The sequence below is a fragment of the Chelonia mydas genome, chromosome 8, assembly GCF_015237465.2.
Source record: "Chelonia mydas isolate rCheMyd1 chromosome 8, rCheMyd1.pri.v2, whole genome shotgun sequence".
In the NCBI taxonomy this organism is placed as follows: Eukaryota; Metazoa; Chordata; order Testudines; family Cheloniidae; genus Chelonia; species Chelonia mydas.
The window spans coordinates 6,403,119-6,422,875 of record NC_057854.1 but is presented as its reverse complement, the minus strand read 5'-3'; the positions used below and the strand labels follow the sequence as shown (position 1 = coordinate 6,422,875).

Here is a 19,757-nt window from a genome sequence, read left to right as displayed (position 1 = left end):
ACTACGGATGGAGCTGCCTGGTCCAGGGCAGCGGGTGTTTGGGAGAGAAGGGGAGGGGCTCGGAATCGGATCCTGGACTCTCCCGTTTTCTAACGACAGACGCTCAGGGAGAAGCGATGGTGATGGGCACTAAGACAAGAGCCTGGGTAGGCAGGCATGGATCCCGTTTGCCGAGGATGGAGATGCAGGAAATCCAGGACTTGTGCCAAGCACCTCATACATTTCTATTGCTCCTGAACGGAGGCAAGGGCCATGTGGGAGATGTTGGCCATGCCTAGAAGGCTTCATGCCTTCGTAGAGCTGCGTGAGGAACCCAAGGCTGGAGCAGCAGTGGTACATAGACCACTTACCCCGGCAGAGCTGTGCTGGGGGGAGCTTGGGCAGCATCGGTCTTGAGTCCCTCACTTTCAATAATGCTGAAATGTAGCCCTCTTCTCCCCAGGCTCACTGCCCGTGCAGATTCCCCCCGGCATTTCTCTAAGATCTCTCCTCCGGCTTCCTTACCTGCTTTATACGCCTCGTTAATAGCCTGGATCTCCCGATTGTTCCGAGTGGCCAAAATTTCAATGAGAATGTTCTCATCGGTACCAATCCCCTGGAAGCACAAAGGGAAGAGAACAGCACGTCCCTACGTTAGCGACGCACGACACTGCGGGATGGGAACTGCCTTCCAGAGGGATTTTGCTGGTGAAGTTAGGATGAAAACCCTCCAGGCTGGGCATTTCTACATCATCCCAGTCACACAATAAGGAAGATCTCTTTAATCACAGCAATGCTTTGTTTCACGAGACAAAATCCATAAGTACACGGTAACTCCAGGGTAAATACCCTGCTGCTATGTCCTCATTTCTGTTTATTTCCTCTGTATTTGTGGAGACCGGAGAACCCCCCAAGGCAGTGACACCTAACGCTGTGTTTATGGACCTCAAGGCAAGTCATGACTAATTCACAGCACAGCAAACAGAAGCTATTCTCCTTGGATTGCTGGCTTGGTTCCTCTCCCGCATAGTTATCAGGGGATTCTCTCATTGCAGTTAGGCATTCAGTGAAGAGCTCTCAGGATTCAAGGCGGCAAGAAAAATCCCTTTTGCCCTGAAAATCCTACAGGTGCCCATTCGGTTTTTAAAGGGAAGTTCTGCTGTTCTAAATGCTGAGAGCTGCAGCAGGCTCTGGAGATGGTAGGATGATAGGTTCTCTATCGTCATCATGTTTTCTTGTTGGGGTGGGGATGTTTACGACACATGGGATGCACAGCAAGTCTCTGAGCTGCATCTGACCCTGGTCTCTCTCTTCACTGACAAATGGTGCTGTCCCAGGCTGTCACATTTTGCTCTCCCTCCCATTATAGCTCCTATCCCAAACTCCTGCTGGCATGGCCCCGTGGTAGAGCATTGCACGGGCCCTCAGTGAACCTGTGTCCTATTCCCAGCTCTGCCCCTGGCCTGCTGAATAACCATGGGCAAGTGACTTCACCTCCCCATGACTCATTTTCCCCACCTGTCATGATATTGACCCCCTTTTGTAAAGTGCTTTGAGATCTACTGATGACAAGAGCTGTATGACAGCTAGGTATTCTGATTATTTCTGCTTTGGGTCTGGGCCTGTCCCCTGCCTCTCTCCCTGTTAGTTTGTTGCAACAGGAGAAGCAAACGGAAGTCGCCAACTGGATGAAAGATGCCACCCTATGGCATTGCTCCCGTGCATTGGCCATGCAGCACTGGAAGCCTGGCTAGAGTGCAGCGGGAGCACCACGTCTGACTTTCAGACACAGCTGTGGAGAATTTTTCGACCGAACAATTTACCTCCATGGCCTTCTTCAGCTGCTTGGCATCAAACTGTGCCGGTGTCATCATCAGTCCAAGGATCAGCTTGGCCAAGCTTCCCGACAGCTCTGATTTCAGATCGGCCATCAGATCCTGCAAAAGGGAGGGATGTCAAGACGTTTAACTCGGTCTTCCTCACCAGTCACAGCTCAGAGCAGCTAGTGATGGAGGAAGTCACAGCTATCCCCTAATCTTCAGTGCTCCCTGCTGGCCAGCAAGGGGAAAGGTGCAGAACGCAGGAATAAGAGAGGGGAGCAAAGAAGAAATACCATGGGCAAATACTTAGGCTACCCTGTGCCTCAGTGCCCTATCTGTAAAAAGGGACTAAATACTTCCGCACTTTGGGTGGCATGAGGAGAAAGTCCATCAATGAGTGTGAAGTGCACGTACTATGGAGACATGGAAATAGTATATTTAGGCCCAAATTCTCAAGTGTCTCCTCTCATTATGAGTGCCTCCGTTCTGGGATGCCCCACAGGAGACCCCATTTCACAGGCATGAGCTCAGTTCTTGGAAGATCAAACCCCAAGTTGTCTAAAGTTGGACACTCAAAACTTGAGGCACCCAAAAATTGGGGTCATTTTGAAAACATGGCCCTTAATGATAGGGTTATTTGGGGAGAACGGACAGAAGGGCTTTCCACTAAAGACCCAACTCCTTCCTGGCTGGGATTTCTCTCACAGGAAAGGGATAGATACAAAGATGCTGAACTCTGTCTGAGTCTTTCCCCCACCCTTCACAGCTTTGTCAGACCTGGGGGAGACAGAGGAGACAGTAGTGGGGAAAGAGAAGGTGAAAATGAGCAACCAGACGGAAGGGAAAGAGCAGAAAGGAAGGGAAGGCGGCAGGAAGCGGCAGGGGAAAGGAGCCAGCGTCATTACCCTGCCAAAGTGAGACTTGTAGGTTCTCAAGATCTCCTGTCTCTGGGCGTTGCTCCTCTGTGTGACCACATCGATGATGGCACCTTCGTCAGTGCCTGCAATGACACAGAAACCAGCCCATGTGAAGACCAGGGGACCTCGCACTAAAGGGATGGGCCTGGAGGACAGGTCGGCACAGACTGAGCCAATCCAGGCTCTAGACAAGGCCACTCAGCAAAGTCCAAGCTCCTGAGATGTGTTTGCTGCCACAAGGCCTGTGAGGCGGGAAGTTGGGTTTCTAGGGGTCTGGGAGCCCCGCTATCTAGACCCTTCTCAGCAGGAATGTGAGGGGCTTGAGGCAGAGGCCTTCCCCACCCTAAGGCCGTTTCTAACAACAAGCCTGGTATTCAGAGTCAGTCTGGAATGGCTGGGACACTATGCTCATCACATCCAAGGCAGTGGTGTCACACGATCACCCCAAATCGGCAGCACTCCCCAGAGGTGCTTGTGCAGCATCTGCCAGCCACAGGGGAGAACCTTACCAGAGAACTGAGCAAAGCTGGCAACGGCAACTTCTGCCAGTAAAACAAACGAGCACGCGGGGGGAGAATTTTCAAGTGTCTAGACAAGGACAAGTCCCATTTTCAAAAGTGACTTAGGTGCCTAAATCCCACTGAAAGTCTAATGGGTCTTTTCTAGCTCGGGTAGCTACGATTCTGGGATTCTTCCCTACGAGGAGAAAGGTGAGGCTACAGCTAACTGTTAGGTTGACATTAACCCTGCTTCCTCCTGACTCACAGTGTGTCAGCCATGGCAGTATGACTCAGGCTCGTAAGGCTACAAATAGGAGAGCAGACGTACAGACCTGGGCTGGAGTCTGGGCTGTGAGACCCTCCCCCCTTGCTGGGTTTCAGACACCAGGCTCCAGCCAGAGTCCAAGTGTCTACACTGCTAACTCTGAGAGCCACAGTCAGTTGAACCAGTGTCAGGTATCCCAGACACTTTCCTCAATGTAGACACCAAAGGGCCTGATTAGCTTATCAGCCTGCCAGCGAAGGGGTTGTTCCCTACTGTATGTTCTCCAGTCTAATTTTCAATGACCTAAGAGATGGGCTTTAGCTGTCCAGAGAGAGAAGCACACTCCAGAAGATCCCACTGGCAGGACATGTCCTGATATTTAGTCTAAATTTCCCTTTGATCACATTTCATCACATCCTCTGACATCCCTCCTGGGCCACCCCAAACAGCCCCTCTCCTTCCTACTTGTAGACCAGAGCTGGGTGAATTGAGAGCAACTATCCACAAACATCTCAGTCACCCAGGTGCTCATCTCTTCCTGTTGTTTCCTTTCCACAAAGATGTGCACAAGCAAAGTGCAGGAACCCAGGTGTTCATGGGAAGTGGATTTGGGGCCCATGGCCCAGAATCGTCTACTCAGGAATCAGAGTTTGTTCCCTAACTAAATAAAATTCATGTTGGGTGTAGGAGCTTCTAAAAGTTAGGCCATTCAATGGTGGTGGTGGTAGGGGGTACACATAAAAAAATCACATGACTTACGTGACCCGTCACACACGTGCAAATCTCTAACGCTTGAAGGCATACTCCCTGGTGTGAAGAGTTTGCAAATGCCTTTTATGCTGAAATATGTTTGCAGAAAACATGCAAAACAAAGTCCGTCTGTTGAGGGACAATCAGCGATATGGAAAATGGGCCAAATTCTCTGAGTAAATCCTTCACTACAAGCTTTCCACTCTACGCAGCTCCAACTCCAGTTGCCTGAGCCTAATGCAGACAGTTCTTCATTCCGGTCGATCTGCAGAATTATGTTTCTAGATCTTTATTCAGATAGCCTCAGTCCTTCATGGGTTTTCTGCTCTAGAATCCACTAGGGAGTGGAACGTTTCCCCAGAAGATAGAGGAGACAGGGCCTCCCACCTTCCACCAGTGCCCACAGTGTCCTACTTACCAAGTCCCTTCATTGCCTTCCTCAGCACCTTTCCATCACCATCAGCATTGAAGTCTGAAGCCGGGCGCACGGTTCCTCTCAGCTGCAGAAATGTTAAGAGGTTTCAGCTTAAATCCAGAAGCCCACTGGGCCAGGACAGGAGAAGAAACAGAGGAGAAGGCGTGCTAACCAGCAAGCCAAAGGCAAAGCAGAGAGTGGGATTAGAAAGCAGTTGGGGGTCTGTGTGTGGATGCCAAGCCAGCAGTGTCCAGATACTGGCCCCCAGGGAAGGAAATAGCCAAAGAAGCCCCAAAGAAGAGGTGCTGTTGCTCGTATAAATACCATCCTCACGTCATGCTGCCTGAGAGCCAGACTAGGCTTCACCACCTCACACGCCAGGCAAAGGGACAGAGCTGAGAACCGGGAGTCAGCAGCACAAACGGGATGAAAGTCTTTCCGCTCCCGCATTAGGCCAAATTCTACCCTCGGGTGTCCTCATGCAGCTCCCACCAAAGGGAACGGAGCCATCCGTTCCCTCCACAAGCTGACTGGGCTGGGAAGGTCCTTGCCACCCAACCCAACTCTGCTCCTCGTCTAATACTCTGCCAGGCAATGTTTCTATGGGGCTCCTTGAACAGCCTTGCTGCTGGGGACAGAGCCCCCTGGTCACACACACCAGATCTGGAAAAGGCTCCTAGCTGATCTGCCGCGCTGCCATTCCTCAGGGGGTTAAAAGCATGTCCACCCCCATCACCACCCCCCATAGCCCTGGGATGCCTCATCAGTGCAACACCATTAATGTGGTGAACACGAGGCCCCCTGAGCCACACTGCTGCATGTGAATGGGACCTCCGTGAGGCACCGAAGCCAGCCTGCAGGTTGCACGCAGTGAACTGTGCTGACATGGCACGGGACAGCACCAGCATGCAGCCGGATCCACCAGGCTTGCATTTCAGTGTTAGCAACATGTGTTAGTAGACACACGTGCTGCCGCTGGGCATGGGAGAGCATCCAGCACCTCAGGGGTTAACTCATCAGTGCAAATCAGAACCTCAAGAGAAGCCTGGTGTTAATATGCACGGTAAAGACGTCCGATTGGCCAGGGCAGCAGCCAGTTAGAAGGTGCCAGCACGCAGAGGGAGGAAGCTGTGATTTCCGAGCTAGCAGGGAGCAGAGGAGGAGGGATTGGAGTGGGTTCTGACCTCTACTTTAGCCACTGCACTAAGCTCCCACATCCGATAGGCCACCTGCGCAGCTTCAGGGAAGAACTCACCTGCGGCACTGAAATGGGAGGGGATAGGACACAAGGAGAGTGAGCAACTGGGGAAACTCACCAACACAGGACAGATCAGCCAGCACCATAACCCAGCCGCTGAGTGATTCCAAGCCAAACCAGCCCACACCATCACCCGATCTCTAGTGCCCCCAAGCCAAACCAGCCCACACCATCACCCGATCTCTACTGCCCCCAAGCCAAACCAGCCCACACCATCACCCGATCTCTAGAGCCCCCAAGCCAAACCAGCCCACACCATCACCCGATCTCTAGAGCCCCCAAGCCAAACCAGCCCACACCATCACCCGATCTCTAGAGCCCCCAAGCCAAACCAGCCCACACCATCACCCGATCTCTAGAGCCCCCAAGCCAAACCAGCCCACACTATCACCTGATCTCTAATGCCCCCAAGCCAAACCAGCTGACACTGCAATTCAGTTCTTAATGCCCCTGGGTACAAATCAGCCACCACTCTAACCCAGTCCCTAAATGCCCCTCAGGACAAATCAGCCAGCATCCCAACCCAAATCTGCAGCCCTTTCCCCACAGCTTGAAGCTTAATGTGACCCAGAGCTGCTGAGAGACTAGTGGGGCTTCTGTGCATTGCCAGGATAAAGCGGCCGGATGAGGCGGGTGAGTTGAGCCTTGGGGGCGGAGGTGTGTTTCACACTAGCATTGCCAGGACGCGGGGTGCCGCCAGCTCACTAAGCTGACACTGCATCGGCTGTCCGGCTGCTTCACTGCGCTCTGGGACACTGGTAGGTGACGAGGCGCTGGCTCCATAACCGGAGCGATTGGTGGGCCGGGAACAGGGCAGGGAGGTTTCTCTGCTCCTTGCACCCAGCACTGGGGGGACAAGGACAAAGCATTCTCCCCACCATTGCTTACAGCATGGGACCCACTCTAGTCCATATCCTGCATCTACTGTGCTCCCCCGGTCATGTCCCTGCCTTCCCCCAGCTGGCAGCAATAGGGTGCCGCAGGGGGGACCGCAGGACTGCGAACAAGGCTGGTTTCTCATCAGAAGGTGCCTGCCGGTGCTGGGGCTCACATGGGTTTGGACAATGGCCCCGTCCCTGCAGGGTGGGGGGAGTTGGGTTGGGTTTTTACAGCTGCGTTCAGGGGCAGCTCCTATGAAAGGAGACTGTTTCGCGCTGGCATATCACCAGTGGGAGAGTGACTCCGCTGCAGATGTGGAGGGGGCCCCGTGCCAATGCAAGCTGGAGATACGGGAGAGCGTGGCATCCCTTCAGCAGCTCCCTCAAGCCCACGGACCAGGAAGCTACAAATGCTTCAGCTCAGATGGGGCTGCCCCCAAAGCCAACGTCTGACAGGGGCCCCTAGAGGCAACAATTCGGGGGGAGGGGGACATTAGGGGATTGGGACAGGACTACAACCCCTCTGGTTGCGCTGACCATGTGGACTACGGGACCTGCTCCTGCTGACATCAGTGACAGAGGATCAAGCCCATGATGTGGACGCTCCACTTTGGCACCAGACCAGCGCTGCGTGCCTTTCCCTGGACTGCGGTGGGCCCCAGACGGAGCTCCAGTCAAGGAGGCTGGAGAGCCTAGTGTCTGGCCTCCCCATAGACCCTGACGGAAGCTGGCGGGACAGTACAAGGTAGGCACCGGGTGCGGCGGGCGTGCTTACTCATCGTCTCCCCCACACAGCTTCAGCAGGGCCTTCTTGTACTCGCCGGACGTGTCGTCCTGCAAAGGAAGAGGCAGAGGGAGACGCTAAAACCACACACTCGCACAGGGCAGACCTCGCTGATGGGCCTCTAGCCACATCGCGGAGCCAGGCCTCAACCGGGGTTGTCTAGCTTGAGCAGGTCATGTGGGCGTGACGCTGGGTCTCACAAAGTAGCTCATGAGCGGGAGGGGATTTCCTGTCTGCATTCTCCAAAGGAAGCCAGGGCACAAGGCAGAGAGGGGCCGGTTGGGGTGCCACCATCCAACACACTGTGGATTCAGGAACAAATCCGTTTGGCAACATATTAGGTGGAGCTTTAACCAGCCTGGGGCGGTGGAGCCCCAAAGCTCACTGCAGTTCTGGGGGTGTCCTGACCAAGAGGGGAAAAAAATCTAGTCAGAGCCTTCCAAAAATGCCTTAGGGATGATTCCAGGGAGCATTGGAGAGTCTCTCCCTAAAGCTGCCTCAGCAGCGAGTGGGGAGTAAGGGGTTCTGCATGTCAGAGAAGAGGCTTTTTCACAAAGCCAAAATCAACCTCAACAGCTCCCCAACGTTCTCCTGTTGGTTTTCCAAGCCCTCCTCCCTGCCGCCCCTCCCCACACTGTCAAAAGATGGGGCGAGGATGGGATTCCCTGGCACTACGTGTCTCCTTACGTATGTGGTTGGGATCAAAGCTGAATTACTGGGTATTCTCCCGGCCGTGCCCTCTGTTTACCTTAATCATGCTGTGCAGGGACTTCTCATACTTCGTCCTAAACACTTCCCGGATATCCAGCATGTCGATCTCGCTGCGGGAGACCATGATGCGGATCAGCGTGTTGTCCTTGGTCCCCAGCCCCTGGAACGGATGCCCCACAGGCCACAGCTTAGCCACACAATCATGCCAGAAAGTCACAACTTGTTTGCAGACAATTCGCCAGCTGAGAAAGAGGCAAAACCCTGGACGGGGGCGGTTCTCTCTGCACTAATCACCCAGCTGGGCTCCCAGTACCTTGCGAAACCAGCCGAATGCCAGCTAACCAATGTCCCCGTGGCCCATTGTCAGAATCTCTGCTCATGCACACTGCTAGTCCCCAAGCCTCTTCAAGGTTAATTCTCCTGCAGCTGGAGCTGTGCAAATCTTCTCCTAGGGCTCAGTTTCAGAGGAGAGCAATGAGCACAGTATCATTATGCTCACCTGGGCTAGGAGTTCCATGGCCAGAATGAATCTGCCCAGATTGCTCCCACCCCTCTGTCCCATGCTCTGCTGAACTCTCCCTGCACCTGCCCGGGTGTTAGAACCCTGCCAGGCCTGCACCCGGAAGAGAGAGCCCCTGTGCCTCTCACGGACTAATGGAAACGGGGCTTGTGCCTCGCTAGTGGGGTTTCCCTGACACAGCATCTGCGGAGCCGGGGCTCCTGAGAACCTCCTGCACCACTCACCTTCATGGCCTTGTAGAGCCTTTCAGCGAAGTACTCTGGGGTGCTCCGGATGCACTTTACTGCAGGAGAAACAATGAAGGTGAAAAAAAACAAGAAGAGTCACAAAAGTCCAGTGACCCATTGGCCAGCAGAGCAGAGTGGATTCCTTAGCCCTTCAAACCACAATGCCCCAGCTGACTCCTTTAAATCTTCCAGGCTCCTGGTCTCTTCCCCCACACCTCCACCACCACATTAGATGCTGCTCCCAAACCCCCCACCCCCGCCCCAGCTTTCTCAGCCTCAGTTATTCTCTCTGTACCGGGTCTGTTTTCCTCCTTTCCCAGTATAATTCCAGAGGCTCCCTCTAAAGTCTATTGTAGCCCACCCGCAGGACAGTGGTCTCCCTCTAAGATGTATTGTAGCCCACCCGCAGGACAGTGGTCTCCCTCTAAGGTGTATTGTAACCCACCCGCAGGACAGTGGTCTCCCTCTAAGGTGTATTGTAGCCCACCCGCAGGACAGTGGTCACCACTAAAGAGCCAGGATGAGTTATTGTGTTGTGGTGCCTCAGATGTCACAGCTGTTGGCTAATCTAGTTAGAGGGAAATGAGAGTAGCATTGCAGATGCTGGTGTGAGGTAATAGCTCGTAAAGGTCTTTTTAATGGTGGGTCAAATCTTGGAGCTCTATTTTCCTGCTGCAGATTACAGGTCATTACTGTAGACATGGGACCTCACAGCTCTTCCTCCTTCCTTACGCCCTGCAATAACGGGGGTATGGACTGAAGGAGGACTGCAGGATTTGGGCTTGCATTTACACGCACAGCGTGGAGCTGGCCCCATGGCACAGCAGAGATTTGCACATACTTCCGCGAGTCAGCCTCGCCGCGGGCTCCTTTCCACTGTCCGGGGCTCTCCAGCCATTCCCTGCACGCTCAGGGGAACGTTACACGTTTTAGCACGAACGATTGTCCGCCCAGAATCTCTTTCTGAGACAGGACACCAGACTTGACAGACCGTGGCCTCATGCAGTCGGGCAAGTCCCACATTGGTATACGTGGGGGGACCCAGTGTGTTTTTCCACAGGGATTAGCGTCAAATATTCAAACTTGGGTGCCTCAAGATGGGCACCTGGGGCCTGATCTAAAGCCCATTGATACCAACAGGAATTCTGCCATGGACTTCAGTGGGCTTTGGAGTAGGCCCCATAATCCATATTAAGGCACCTAAATAAAAGCGGCCCATTTCTGAGAGGGGTTGAGCACCCACAACACCAGGTGACGTCAGTGGGATCACGGTATCAGAGAGTGCTCAGGTATCTTCTTCAGCTGTCAAAATATGGAAACGGGCCCTTCACTTTAAGTCCCCACATTTGACCCTTTTGGCTTGAGTGTCTCCTCCAGCCCTGCCCCTCCACAAGACAGCACCAGCTCACCCACTGCCAGCATCAGCTTCTCAATGTCCCCGGACAGCTCGCCCCGGATGCTGTCCTCGATGGGCTTCCCGGAAATCTTCAGATACTCGTCAAAGACTGTGAGGTGAAAGCAGGAGAGAGGCCCCGTCACAAGCCACACTGGCATGGCCCACAGGCTGGGGAATGGAGGCCAGCGCCTTTGTGGGGGAGCAGACACCACTCTGCACATTGGGGGCTCTCAGAGGCAGGGATTATTGCCTTTTAGGTGCTTGGCTGGCAAGAGGCCGCAGAGCATCCGGCTGTTCTCAGTAACCCTGCCCGTCGCTGCGTGGGAGGAGGAACTAATCTGTTGTGTTTTCTCTTCACTGCCATATGCCAGGGTTGCAGCTGCCCCTGTGGTACACCCTCACTGGCCACAGAGAATGTGTCAGCCACCGGAAATCTTCAGCTGACATGCTGGGGATTGAACCGGGGACCTCCAGAACTAAAAGCGTGGGCTCCTACAGCTTGAGCTAAAACCGCCAAACCCTATAGCTTGGGGCTGTAACCACTCATATCCTCTGTGTACCAGCATAAAGGGTCCCAGTAACCTGCACCCCCTGGCTTGAAGTGGTTTCCATCATATACAGGGTTTACAGTCATGTCCAATGGCTCTCAGCACCCCCACTATAACATACACTCCCAGTGGGTTAGACAGACGTACTCCCGCCCTTTGTGCATTAGCCAGATTGCGAGTCATTCGGACACCACAGCACGAAGGCAGCCATCCAGCGGCTGGTTTACTCTACCACGTGCACAGCAAGTCTGCTTTTAAGGCAACTACCCAGCAGCCGACTCACCGATGTGGGTTGTAATCAGCGGAGGCACTAGTGACAATAATGAAAGCTATGAAGCACTTCTACAGAAACAAAATCTCTTGGGGTGAACAAGTTATTGCAGCCATGAGGCCTGAGCATTCAGGGCTCCCCCCAGCAACACCCCGATAAGATTTTGCCAGAGATGGAATGGGCACCGGGGTCTCCTCCCTCAAAATTCATTAGATCTCATGGAAAACGGTTACTTGTCCTTTCCAAGCGTGACCACCAGATGGCAAGAGCCCAGACTGTCCGGCATGTTACCGCCAATCCACAGAGAATCTGCAAGAACCAGCTAGCTGCTTTGTGGGGAGGGAGGGAGGGGCATTGTGGTTTGGTGATTGCATGATCGCTATGAAAACAGCTTACCCAGCCGGAGATGCTGTTTGCTTCGGTTTCCCAGGATGTAGATGAACTGGGCCTCGTCTGTGCCCCATTTCAGGTCGCCAGCTTCCAAAAGATCCTTGTAGAGAGGCGAAAAGAGCAGCAAAAGCCCAGAGTCAGAGAGTGCTAAACTCCTGGCCATGCAACCCAGAACGAACACGCTCAACACCTGCCTTCAGCGCCAGCTCCAAACCCTAATGCCACTGCTTAAAAAGGCAAAGCTCCTTCCCGGTCTCACTCAGCTGCATGGAATGCTTCAGGCTCGATCATTTGTTTAACTGACTTCATCTATAGGGACGTTGTCAATTCAAAATCTGATCTGTCTTGCCTTCCTTCTCCCATGCTATATCTGATTGTGTCTGTGTGCAAAAAACCAGTTACAATCTTGCGAGATCACATGGTTGGAAATGAAGGCTGGTGTGTGTGTGTGTCTGTGTTTGTGTGCATAAAACCAGTTACAACTCTTGCAGGACCACAAGACTGGAAGTAACAGTTGCAGAGGAGGGCTCAGTGGCTCAGTGAATTAGATGCACTGGCCTTTGGTTGCTGGAGACCTAGGTTCGTATCCTATTTGGCCCACAGCCATGCGTGTTTGTGAAGCTTTCTACTCAGTTCGAAAGCAGGTCCTGGGTGGCTCTTGCCCACAACAGCATTTGAGAGGCTGAAGAAGGGCTGATAAACATGGGCCAGAGGTCAGAGCTGAACTTTTCCGGTATGGGGTGTCCGCAGCCAGGGCTTTGGGCCCCTTTCCAGCTGCCCAGACACACAGCAGAGCAATGAATAAACTACAAAAAAAATGTGTTTAAAACTGAAGTCGGAGGGGCCAGGTTCTCAGCTGGTATAAATCAGCGTCGCTCCGATGTGAACTGGCTGGGGATCCAGCCAGTGCCATAAAAAGCTCGTTCTTTGGCCCTGACCCATCATTCTTCCTCCCAGTCACTGGCTGTGTAATAGTGATTGCCAGGGAAGTGAGCCAATCTCAATTCAGCGACACTTACCTTGGCATCCTGCTCTACCAGGTCCTCGCTCACGACATCGTCCTCCTCCCGCGTGCCCTGCATCAGAGACAAGAAGCCAGCGCCTCAGTCACAGAGGAATGAGGGCAGCGGACAGACAGAGGGGATCGGGGAGGGGTGGACAGATCAAAGTGTACCTGAAGCAAAACGACGAGCATCTTCTTGAAGTGCCCCGAGGTGTCTCCCAGGACATCCGCCTCCAGCTCCCTCTCATAGGCTGGAGCGTTGGAAAGGAAAACGGAAAGCACGTCAGTTCTGTATTCAGGTTAGGCCGGAGCCCAACACAAGGTACATTCCTTGGCTCCCAGGATCCAGACCCTGGGTTCAAAGGATGTATGGGGCACTGGGCTCCGAGGAGCTGCTGTCCAGCATGCCACCCTCTCTCAGGTGCAATCAAAGCTGCCCTGCCTCTCACAGCAAGTCCAAAACAAGCCAAACCCATTTCAGAGGCACTGCCCCCTGCTAACAACTCCCTCGCCCCCACAGACCCAACACCGGAGGCCTAGTTTGACTTCTATATTTGGGGGGCTGCTCCAGTCAAGCCAATTGCGCTGGGCATGGGCAGGGGGGAATTCCGTGCCTGCCCACAGGGGCACCATTTCAGGTTTTTTATTGCGGGGAGGGGAAACTTTATACATGATTCCAGGGGCTACTCAGAAAACTGAAAACTCTAATTTTTTTTTTCCAGATAATAACTTAGAAATGATCTGACAGGAGCACTGTATTGAATTCCTATATCAAGAAAGAAAGAAAATGAAATAAATAGTAGACCCACTCAGCTCTAATACTAACATGTTCCGACATCTTGTGGGAAGTCACTTAAGGGACACTGGTTAGGTTGAAAATGGTAACGTCTATTCTTACTCAACTACTCTTATTAAAGTCAGAAGGGACCATTGTGATTATCTAGTGTGACCTCCTGCACGTTGCAGGCCACAGAATCTCACCCAGCCACTCCTGTGATAAACCCCTAATCTCTGGCTGAGTTACTGACTTCCTCAAATCGTGGTTTAAAGACTTCAAGTTACAGAGAATGCATAGGTTTCAGAGTAACAGCCGTGTTAGTCTGTATTCGCAAAAAGAAAAGGAGTACTTGTGGCACCTCAGAGTCTAACCAATTAGTCATGCTCAAATAAATTGGTTGGTCTCTAAGGTGCCACAAGTACTCCTTTTCTTTTTTTAGAGAATTCATAGTTTAAACCTGCAAGTGACCCTATGCTGCAGAGGAAGCGAAAAACCACCAAGGTCTCTGCCAATCTGACCCAGGGGAAAATTCCTTCCTCACCCCAAATCTGCCAATCAGATAGACCCTGAGCCTGTGGGCAAGACCCACCAGGCAGATACCTGGGAAAGAATTCTCTGTAGTAACTCAGAGCCCTCCCCTCGAATGTCCTGTTTCCAGCAGTTGGGGATTTTTGTTACAGGCAGTCACCGCTGGGCCACACACCATTGTAGGCAGTCATGTCATACCATCCCCTCCATAAACTTATCAAGCTTAGTCTTGAAGCCAGTTAGGCTTTTTGTCCCCACTGCTCCCCTTGGGAGGCAGCTCCAGAACTTCGCTCCTCTGATGGACAGAAACCTTCACCTAAACTTGTTGATGGCCAGTTTATATCTACTAGTTCTGGGGTCCACACTGATGCTTAACTTAAATAACTCCTCTCCCTCCCTGATATTTGTCCCTCTGATGTATTTATAGAGAGCAATCATATCTCCTCTCAGCCTTCTTTTGGTTAGGCTTAAGGGGTTCTCAAACTTCATCACACCGTGACCCACTTCTCTCAAATTACTACACGACCCCAGGAGGGGGGACAGAAGCCTGAGCCTGCCTGAGCCTCATTGCCTTTGGAGAGGGTGGGGGCAAAGCCAAAGCCCAAGCCCTACTACCACAGGTGTGGGGGGGCAAATCCCAAGGGCTTCAGCCCCAGGCAGAGGGCCTGTAACCTGAGCCCTGCTGCCCAGGGCTGAAAAGCTCTTGGGCTTCGGCTTCTGCCCTGCGTGGTGGGGCTCAGGCTTCAGCCCTGGCCCCCAACAAGTCTAAGCCAGCAATGGCAACCCATTAAAACGGGGTCGCAACCCACTTTGGGGTCTGAACCCACAGTTTGAGAAGCACTTAAACAATCCAAACTCTTTGAGTCTCCTCTCATAAGGTGGTTTTCCATTCCTCAGATCATCCTAGTAGCCCTTCTCTGCACCTGTTCCAATTTGAATTCATCTTTCTTAAACATGGGAGACCAGAACTGCACACAGTATTCCAGGTGAGGTCTCACCAGTGCCTTGTATAAAGGTACTAACACTTCCCTGTCACACAGTGAGCTGTAGCTCACGAAAGCTTATGCTCAAATAAATTGGTTAGTCTCTAAGGTGCCACAAGTACTCCTTTTCTTTTTGCGAATACAGACTAACACGGCTGTTACTCTGAAACCTTTCCCCTCCTCTGTCACTTCCAACTGATAAATCCCCAGCTTATAGCAAAAATTCTTGTTGTGAATCCCTAGATGCATGACCTTGCACTTTGTACTAATTTCTCATGTGGAACTGTAGCAAATGCCTTACTGACACCCGGGTAGATTAGGCACAAAGGCAACAGCAACATTTGGGAAATGCGAGACCTTCTCCCACCCATGTGCGAGGTGCCCCCAAGAAGCATGCACAGAGTTTGGAGTGGAGGAGTCTATCTCAGGAGCGGCGGGGGGAGGGGGAAGCCCACAGGAAGAGGCTATTGGGGGATGTTCTAGTTCTGGTGAACCTGTACCCCCTCTGACTTTAATCCTCCCCTGCCCACAGGGCAGTGACTGCTGGCCTCCTGGCCCCAGAGAAGCCGGGACGCCCTTGTCCCCCACACTCACCGTCTCTGTAGGCTTCCACCAGGTTGCGTATCTGCTGGTTGGTCCGGGATGCCAGGATCTCAATCAGGCACTTCTCGTCGGTGCCAATGCCCTATAGGCAGGAAACACAACCACCGCGTGAGATGCCATGTGCTGATGCCAGGTGGGTATCACCCAAGAAGGGCAACCTCTGGGGGACTGCATTGGGGAGTGGGGATAAGTACACCTGCCCTTAGAGGGTGCACAGTGGTTCTCAAACTTTTGTACTGGTGTCCCCTTTCAGATAGTAAGCCTCTGAGTACGACCCCCACTTAAATGCTGGAGGTGAAGCGGGGTTTGGGGTGGAGGCTGATAGCTTGCAACCCCCCATGTAATAACTTCGCGACCCTCTGAGTGGTTCCGACCCCCAGTTTGAGAACCCCTCCTGTAGCACATACTGTATTCCAGGATGGTCAGAGAGTGCCCTTTCCTGCCCCTTACCTGAAGGGCGTCTTTAATCTCCTTGGCATCAAAGTATGCCAGGGGCCGCATCAGACCCACAATCAGCCTCTCAAATTTCCCTGTTAGCTCCCGCTTCAGGTCTGCGATCAGGTCCTGGCCGCCGGGCACAGAAGGGAGTGCGAGAAGGAGAGAGAGAGAAGAATGCATGAGTGGCAGACTCTCCAGGAGAAAGGACTTATGAAGATAGCCCCCTTAGATGTTGGGAGGAGGTCACGACCTTCTCAGTAGGGCTGCTGGCAGAGTCCAGGCTGGCCATGAGTATCCAAAGGCTTTTCCCCACCCTACCATTAGCTAGTGAATTTTCCCAATGATTTTACTTTGCTTTGTATGCCCATTGCCAGTCTGGCAGGGACAGGGTGAAGCAGGGAGCTGTACACCCTGCACGCTCTGGTTTGGAGGAAGCAGCAAAGGCTCCCTCTCCTGCGGATCACAGAGCAGGGTTTGGCACCGTCCGATTCTCTGGGGTTACCTTTCCATAGAGCGATTTGTAGGCCTGGCTGATCTCGATTCTCTGCTTGTTGTTCCTGGATGTTATCAGGTCCAGTATGGCCTCCTTGTCACTGCCTGCAGGGAGACACGGTCAGTCACCCTCGTCCCACTGCCTAGATTTGGGTCTGCTCTAAGATCCAGCTTTGCCTGGACCAGAAGCAGATTCCAGCTCTGTGCTGGAGTTGATAGGACAGAGAGCTGCAACCAGGGTGCACCCATCCACAGCTGGCCTACCTGGGAACAGGGCAAGGGACTGACTGGCCTCAGGGGCATCACTTGGGGAAAGGGAGGGGTTGTGGGGCATAGCATGCTAGCACAGGGAATGCCCCATTCATTCACTCTCCCCATGGGAATCCTGCACTTGGGCACCAGAGACTGTCCCAGGTCAGATCCAGACTGAAGCGCTGTGCCTTCTGCCCGCCCCCCCCCCCAGATAAATTGCAGACATGTCCTGCCTTTCCCCCCGAAAAAAGATAAGCGATGGGGCATTTCCCATAGGAAGGGTAGTTTGTGCATCATGAAGCCACTCCGGCGCCCTGCAGAAACAGGCAGCAGCCGTGCCCTGAAAACACATGCACTGTGCCAGGGAGGCACAGGGAGGTGATGCAGTGTGCACCGCCTGCCAGCGCCGGAGGGGGCAATGCTGAAGGGCCAGGAGGTGCTTTCATGGCCTTCTCCCCCTAATGTTCTCCCTTGCCTTCGGAAAAGGGACAACCAGGGCATCCAGCGTCACCCCTCCATTCCGCTCACACCCGGGCGTGCAGCCCCAGCGGCTATTAGCAGGATGCTTGCACAAGGCCTGCTCCAGAGCCACTAACGTCAAGACCCCTGGAGATTCGATGGACGTTGGCCTGGGCCCATAGCGGGCCGGCAGCGGAATGTACGCACCGAACCCCTTCATGGCGGTGTACAGCGCCTCTGCATCCTGGCTCGCGTTGAAGTTTGGGAACTCCTTCACGGAGCCCCTGTACCTGCCAGCCTAGAGAGAGGAAACGAGAAAACAAATGGGGAAGAGCCAGCTGGAGGCGCCTCTCCACCGCCTGGCCAGAGCTGGCATGAGGGCGGCAACGTGAACGTGTGGGGCAAACCCAACATCTGATCCACCCAGCTGAATTCCACCACTGGGCTTGCCATCCAGCCTCCACAGGGGGACTCCGGGAAAACAGGGCCCAGATCCACCAAGAGCTGGGGGCTTCCCAGACAAGTCACCTCCCTGTGCCCTGATGGGATCTTGTCTTTGTTTCTGCTCCAGCCTGGCCCTTCTCCGGAGCGAGGCAACTCAGCTCGGCCAGCAGCCAACGGGGATCAGGCCCCAGGATCCTCCCTTAACCCTTTGTCTTTGCAGTCCTCGCTGCTCCAGTGTGCGCGGCTGCTCTGCCATTCTAGCACAACTACCTGAGCCAGGCTACAGGCGGGCTTGGCCATCGATATGGATGGCAGGCCCAGCCAAATTTGTTCTAGTGAACACTCAAAAACAAAATGCTTTGAGAGATGCAAAGCCTCCTGCCTCATGGCATATGCCAACCTCCAGCCACGGCGGGTTGAGAGGAGGCTCCCTGAGGGGCAGGTTATCCCATCAGTATCTCCTTTGGGGTTTCACGCACCTTCCTCTGAAGCATCTAGTACTGGCTAAGGTCAGCGATGGGATCCCAGACTAGGTGGAGCCCACGGTCCAACCCACCATGGCAATTCCTATGCACCATGTTGCTAGCAAGTCACCATGCACAGTTATAGCAGAGGAATAGAGTCTAAGAATGAAGAAGTCAAGTCAAATTGGAGCAGCTAGGATTTCTCTCACGGTGCCTGGCTAATTTTTAGCCACCGTCCTCTCAGGCCAGTGCTGAATCAGCCCTCACAGAGGCAGAATCATCTACAGAAGAGCTTGTGCAAGAACACAGAAGCAGGGCAACTGTAGACTGCTGTCCAGTAGGGCCTCAGCTATGACACCCGATTAGCAACACTCAACCACCACAATGGTTCAGTTCAAGGAACAGAAGAGAGACCACAGCAGGGGAGAAGCAAACAGTAGGGTCTGGTGACTCAAGCAGGAGACTGTGAGCCTGTTCTTAGTTACATGTGTGAAGGCATCTCTGCTCTAACCACCATCCTCTCCCAGAGGCAGTGTGCAGTGCCTCTGGCATGGCTAATAAGAGATGCCGATCGCTGTCCCGGCTGCTAGGGCAGGATCATGTTGCGGGTGATTCAAGGCTTTATCCCTGCTTTCCCATAAGGAAGCTCCTGAGGTCCCTTATTCCCAGTGTGAGCAGCTTCCCACACAAATGCCTTGGAGAGACATGAATAAATGTTACAAGGCCAAGCCGCCTGTCACCGACTCGAGCAGAATGTGTGGGGGTGGGGCGTGTTCTCTGCGGATGAGAACTCAGAGCAGAGGCCCACTGGGTCATCAGGTACCAGCAGAAATGCTTTCTGCCTGGGAGCTGGGGTGGCATAGATCACGTTGGCAGGGGCACACTCAGCGTCCACCACTCGGGCAGAGACTTTAATAGTACCCAGCACTGACATGGCACTTTGTAGTCCCAATGTGCTTTACAAACATTAACTTGTTCACCCTCACAGCCACACCACTCTGAGCCCAGTGGAGAAACTGAGACACAGAGAGGCTAAGTGCCATGGGCAAGGCTGCACAGCGCATCAATAGCAGAGCTGGGAACAGCCTGCAGGAGCCCGAAACTGTGCTGTATATATACACACTTAGCAGGAATGGAGGGCCCCTTTGGCACTGAATGGGGGGAGGGGAAGCAGAGGCTGCTCCATGCTAGTAGTGAGCTTTCCTGGGGCAATAACATCCCCCACCCCCTATTTCCTGCCTTGCTGGGCAGCAGCAGAGCGAGATGCTGGGAATGAGGGGAGCCTTCCTTCCCCCCATTTGCTCTGCTGTTTTAATTAGTGCATAGGCTATAAGACTCCCTCCTGCTCCCATCCCCCACTTCTGAGTCACACCAGCCTCTAGACAGCTGGAGCCGCTGAGGCTATAAATAGGCAGGCTGCTCCATGCTGGGTGGAAGCCCAATTCCCTACACAGCTTCACTCGCTTTTCCTCACACAGCCTCAGCATCCACCTGGGCCCAGTGATCGCTGGGTGCACATGCTCACCCGCCCAGCACCCTAAGCTCTTGCCACCTCTCTCTCGGGGGTGGGGGTCACTTTCTTTACAGTGTGAATATTTGTCTGTCGCTTTAAGGGATTCCTCCTGTTTTGGGGACAGGACTTCCCCAGTGGATGAGAGGAGAGAACGCCAGCTTCCCACCCACC

At 53.5% G+C, this 19,757-nt stretch overlaps 1 protein-coding gene across 9 annotated transcripts in view; it reads right to left on the bottom strand.

The window, feature by feature from the left end:
- The window catches only part of ANXA6 (annexin A6), a 39,754-nt gene that overhangs the window by 10,115 nt on the left and 9,882 nt on the right, over nucleotides 1-19,757 (bottom strand). For all 9 annotated transcript variants that reach the window (XM_043521270.1, XM_007071505.4, XM_007071506.4 and 6 more), the window contains 16 exons: nucleotides 17,373-17,463; nucleotides 16,465-16,559; nucleotides 15,975-16,088; nucleotides 15,516-15,606; nucleotides 12,804-12,883; nucleotides 12,649-12,705; nucleotides 11,636-11,729; nucleotides 10,434-10,529; nucleotides 9,022-9,080; nucleotides 8,315-8,437; nucleotides 7,558-7,616; nucleotides 5,831-5,909; nucleotides 4,650-4,731; nucleotides 2,705-2,799; nucleotides 1,803-1,916; nucleotides 505-595 (listed from right to left, as the gene is read on the bottom strand). In XM_043521270.1, the coding sequence (XP_043377205.1) occupies nucleotides 505-595; nucleotides 1,803-1,916; nucleotides 2,705-2,799; nucleotides 4,650-4,731; nucleotides 5,831-5,909; nucleotides 7,558-7,616; nucleotides 8,315-8,437; nucleotides 9,022-9,080; nucleotides 10,434-10,529; nucleotides 11,636-11,729; nucleotides 12,649-12,705; nucleotides 12,804-12,883; nucleotides 15,516-15,606; nucleotides 15,975-16,088; nucleotides 16,465-16,559; nucleotides 17,373-17,463 (1,420 nt within the window). The remainder of the gene's footprint in view (nucleotides 1-504; nucleotides 596-1,802; nucleotides 1,917-2,704; nucleotides 2,800-4,649; nucleotides 4,732-5,830; nucleotides 5,910-7,557; nucleotides 7,617-8,314; nucleotides 8,438-9,021; nucleotides 9,081-10,433; nucleotides 10,530-11,635; nucleotides 11,730-12,648; nucleotides 12,706-12,803; nucleotides 12,884-15,515; nucleotides 15,607-15,974; nucleotides 16,089-16,464; nucleotides 16,560-17,372; nucleotides 17,464-19,757) is intronic.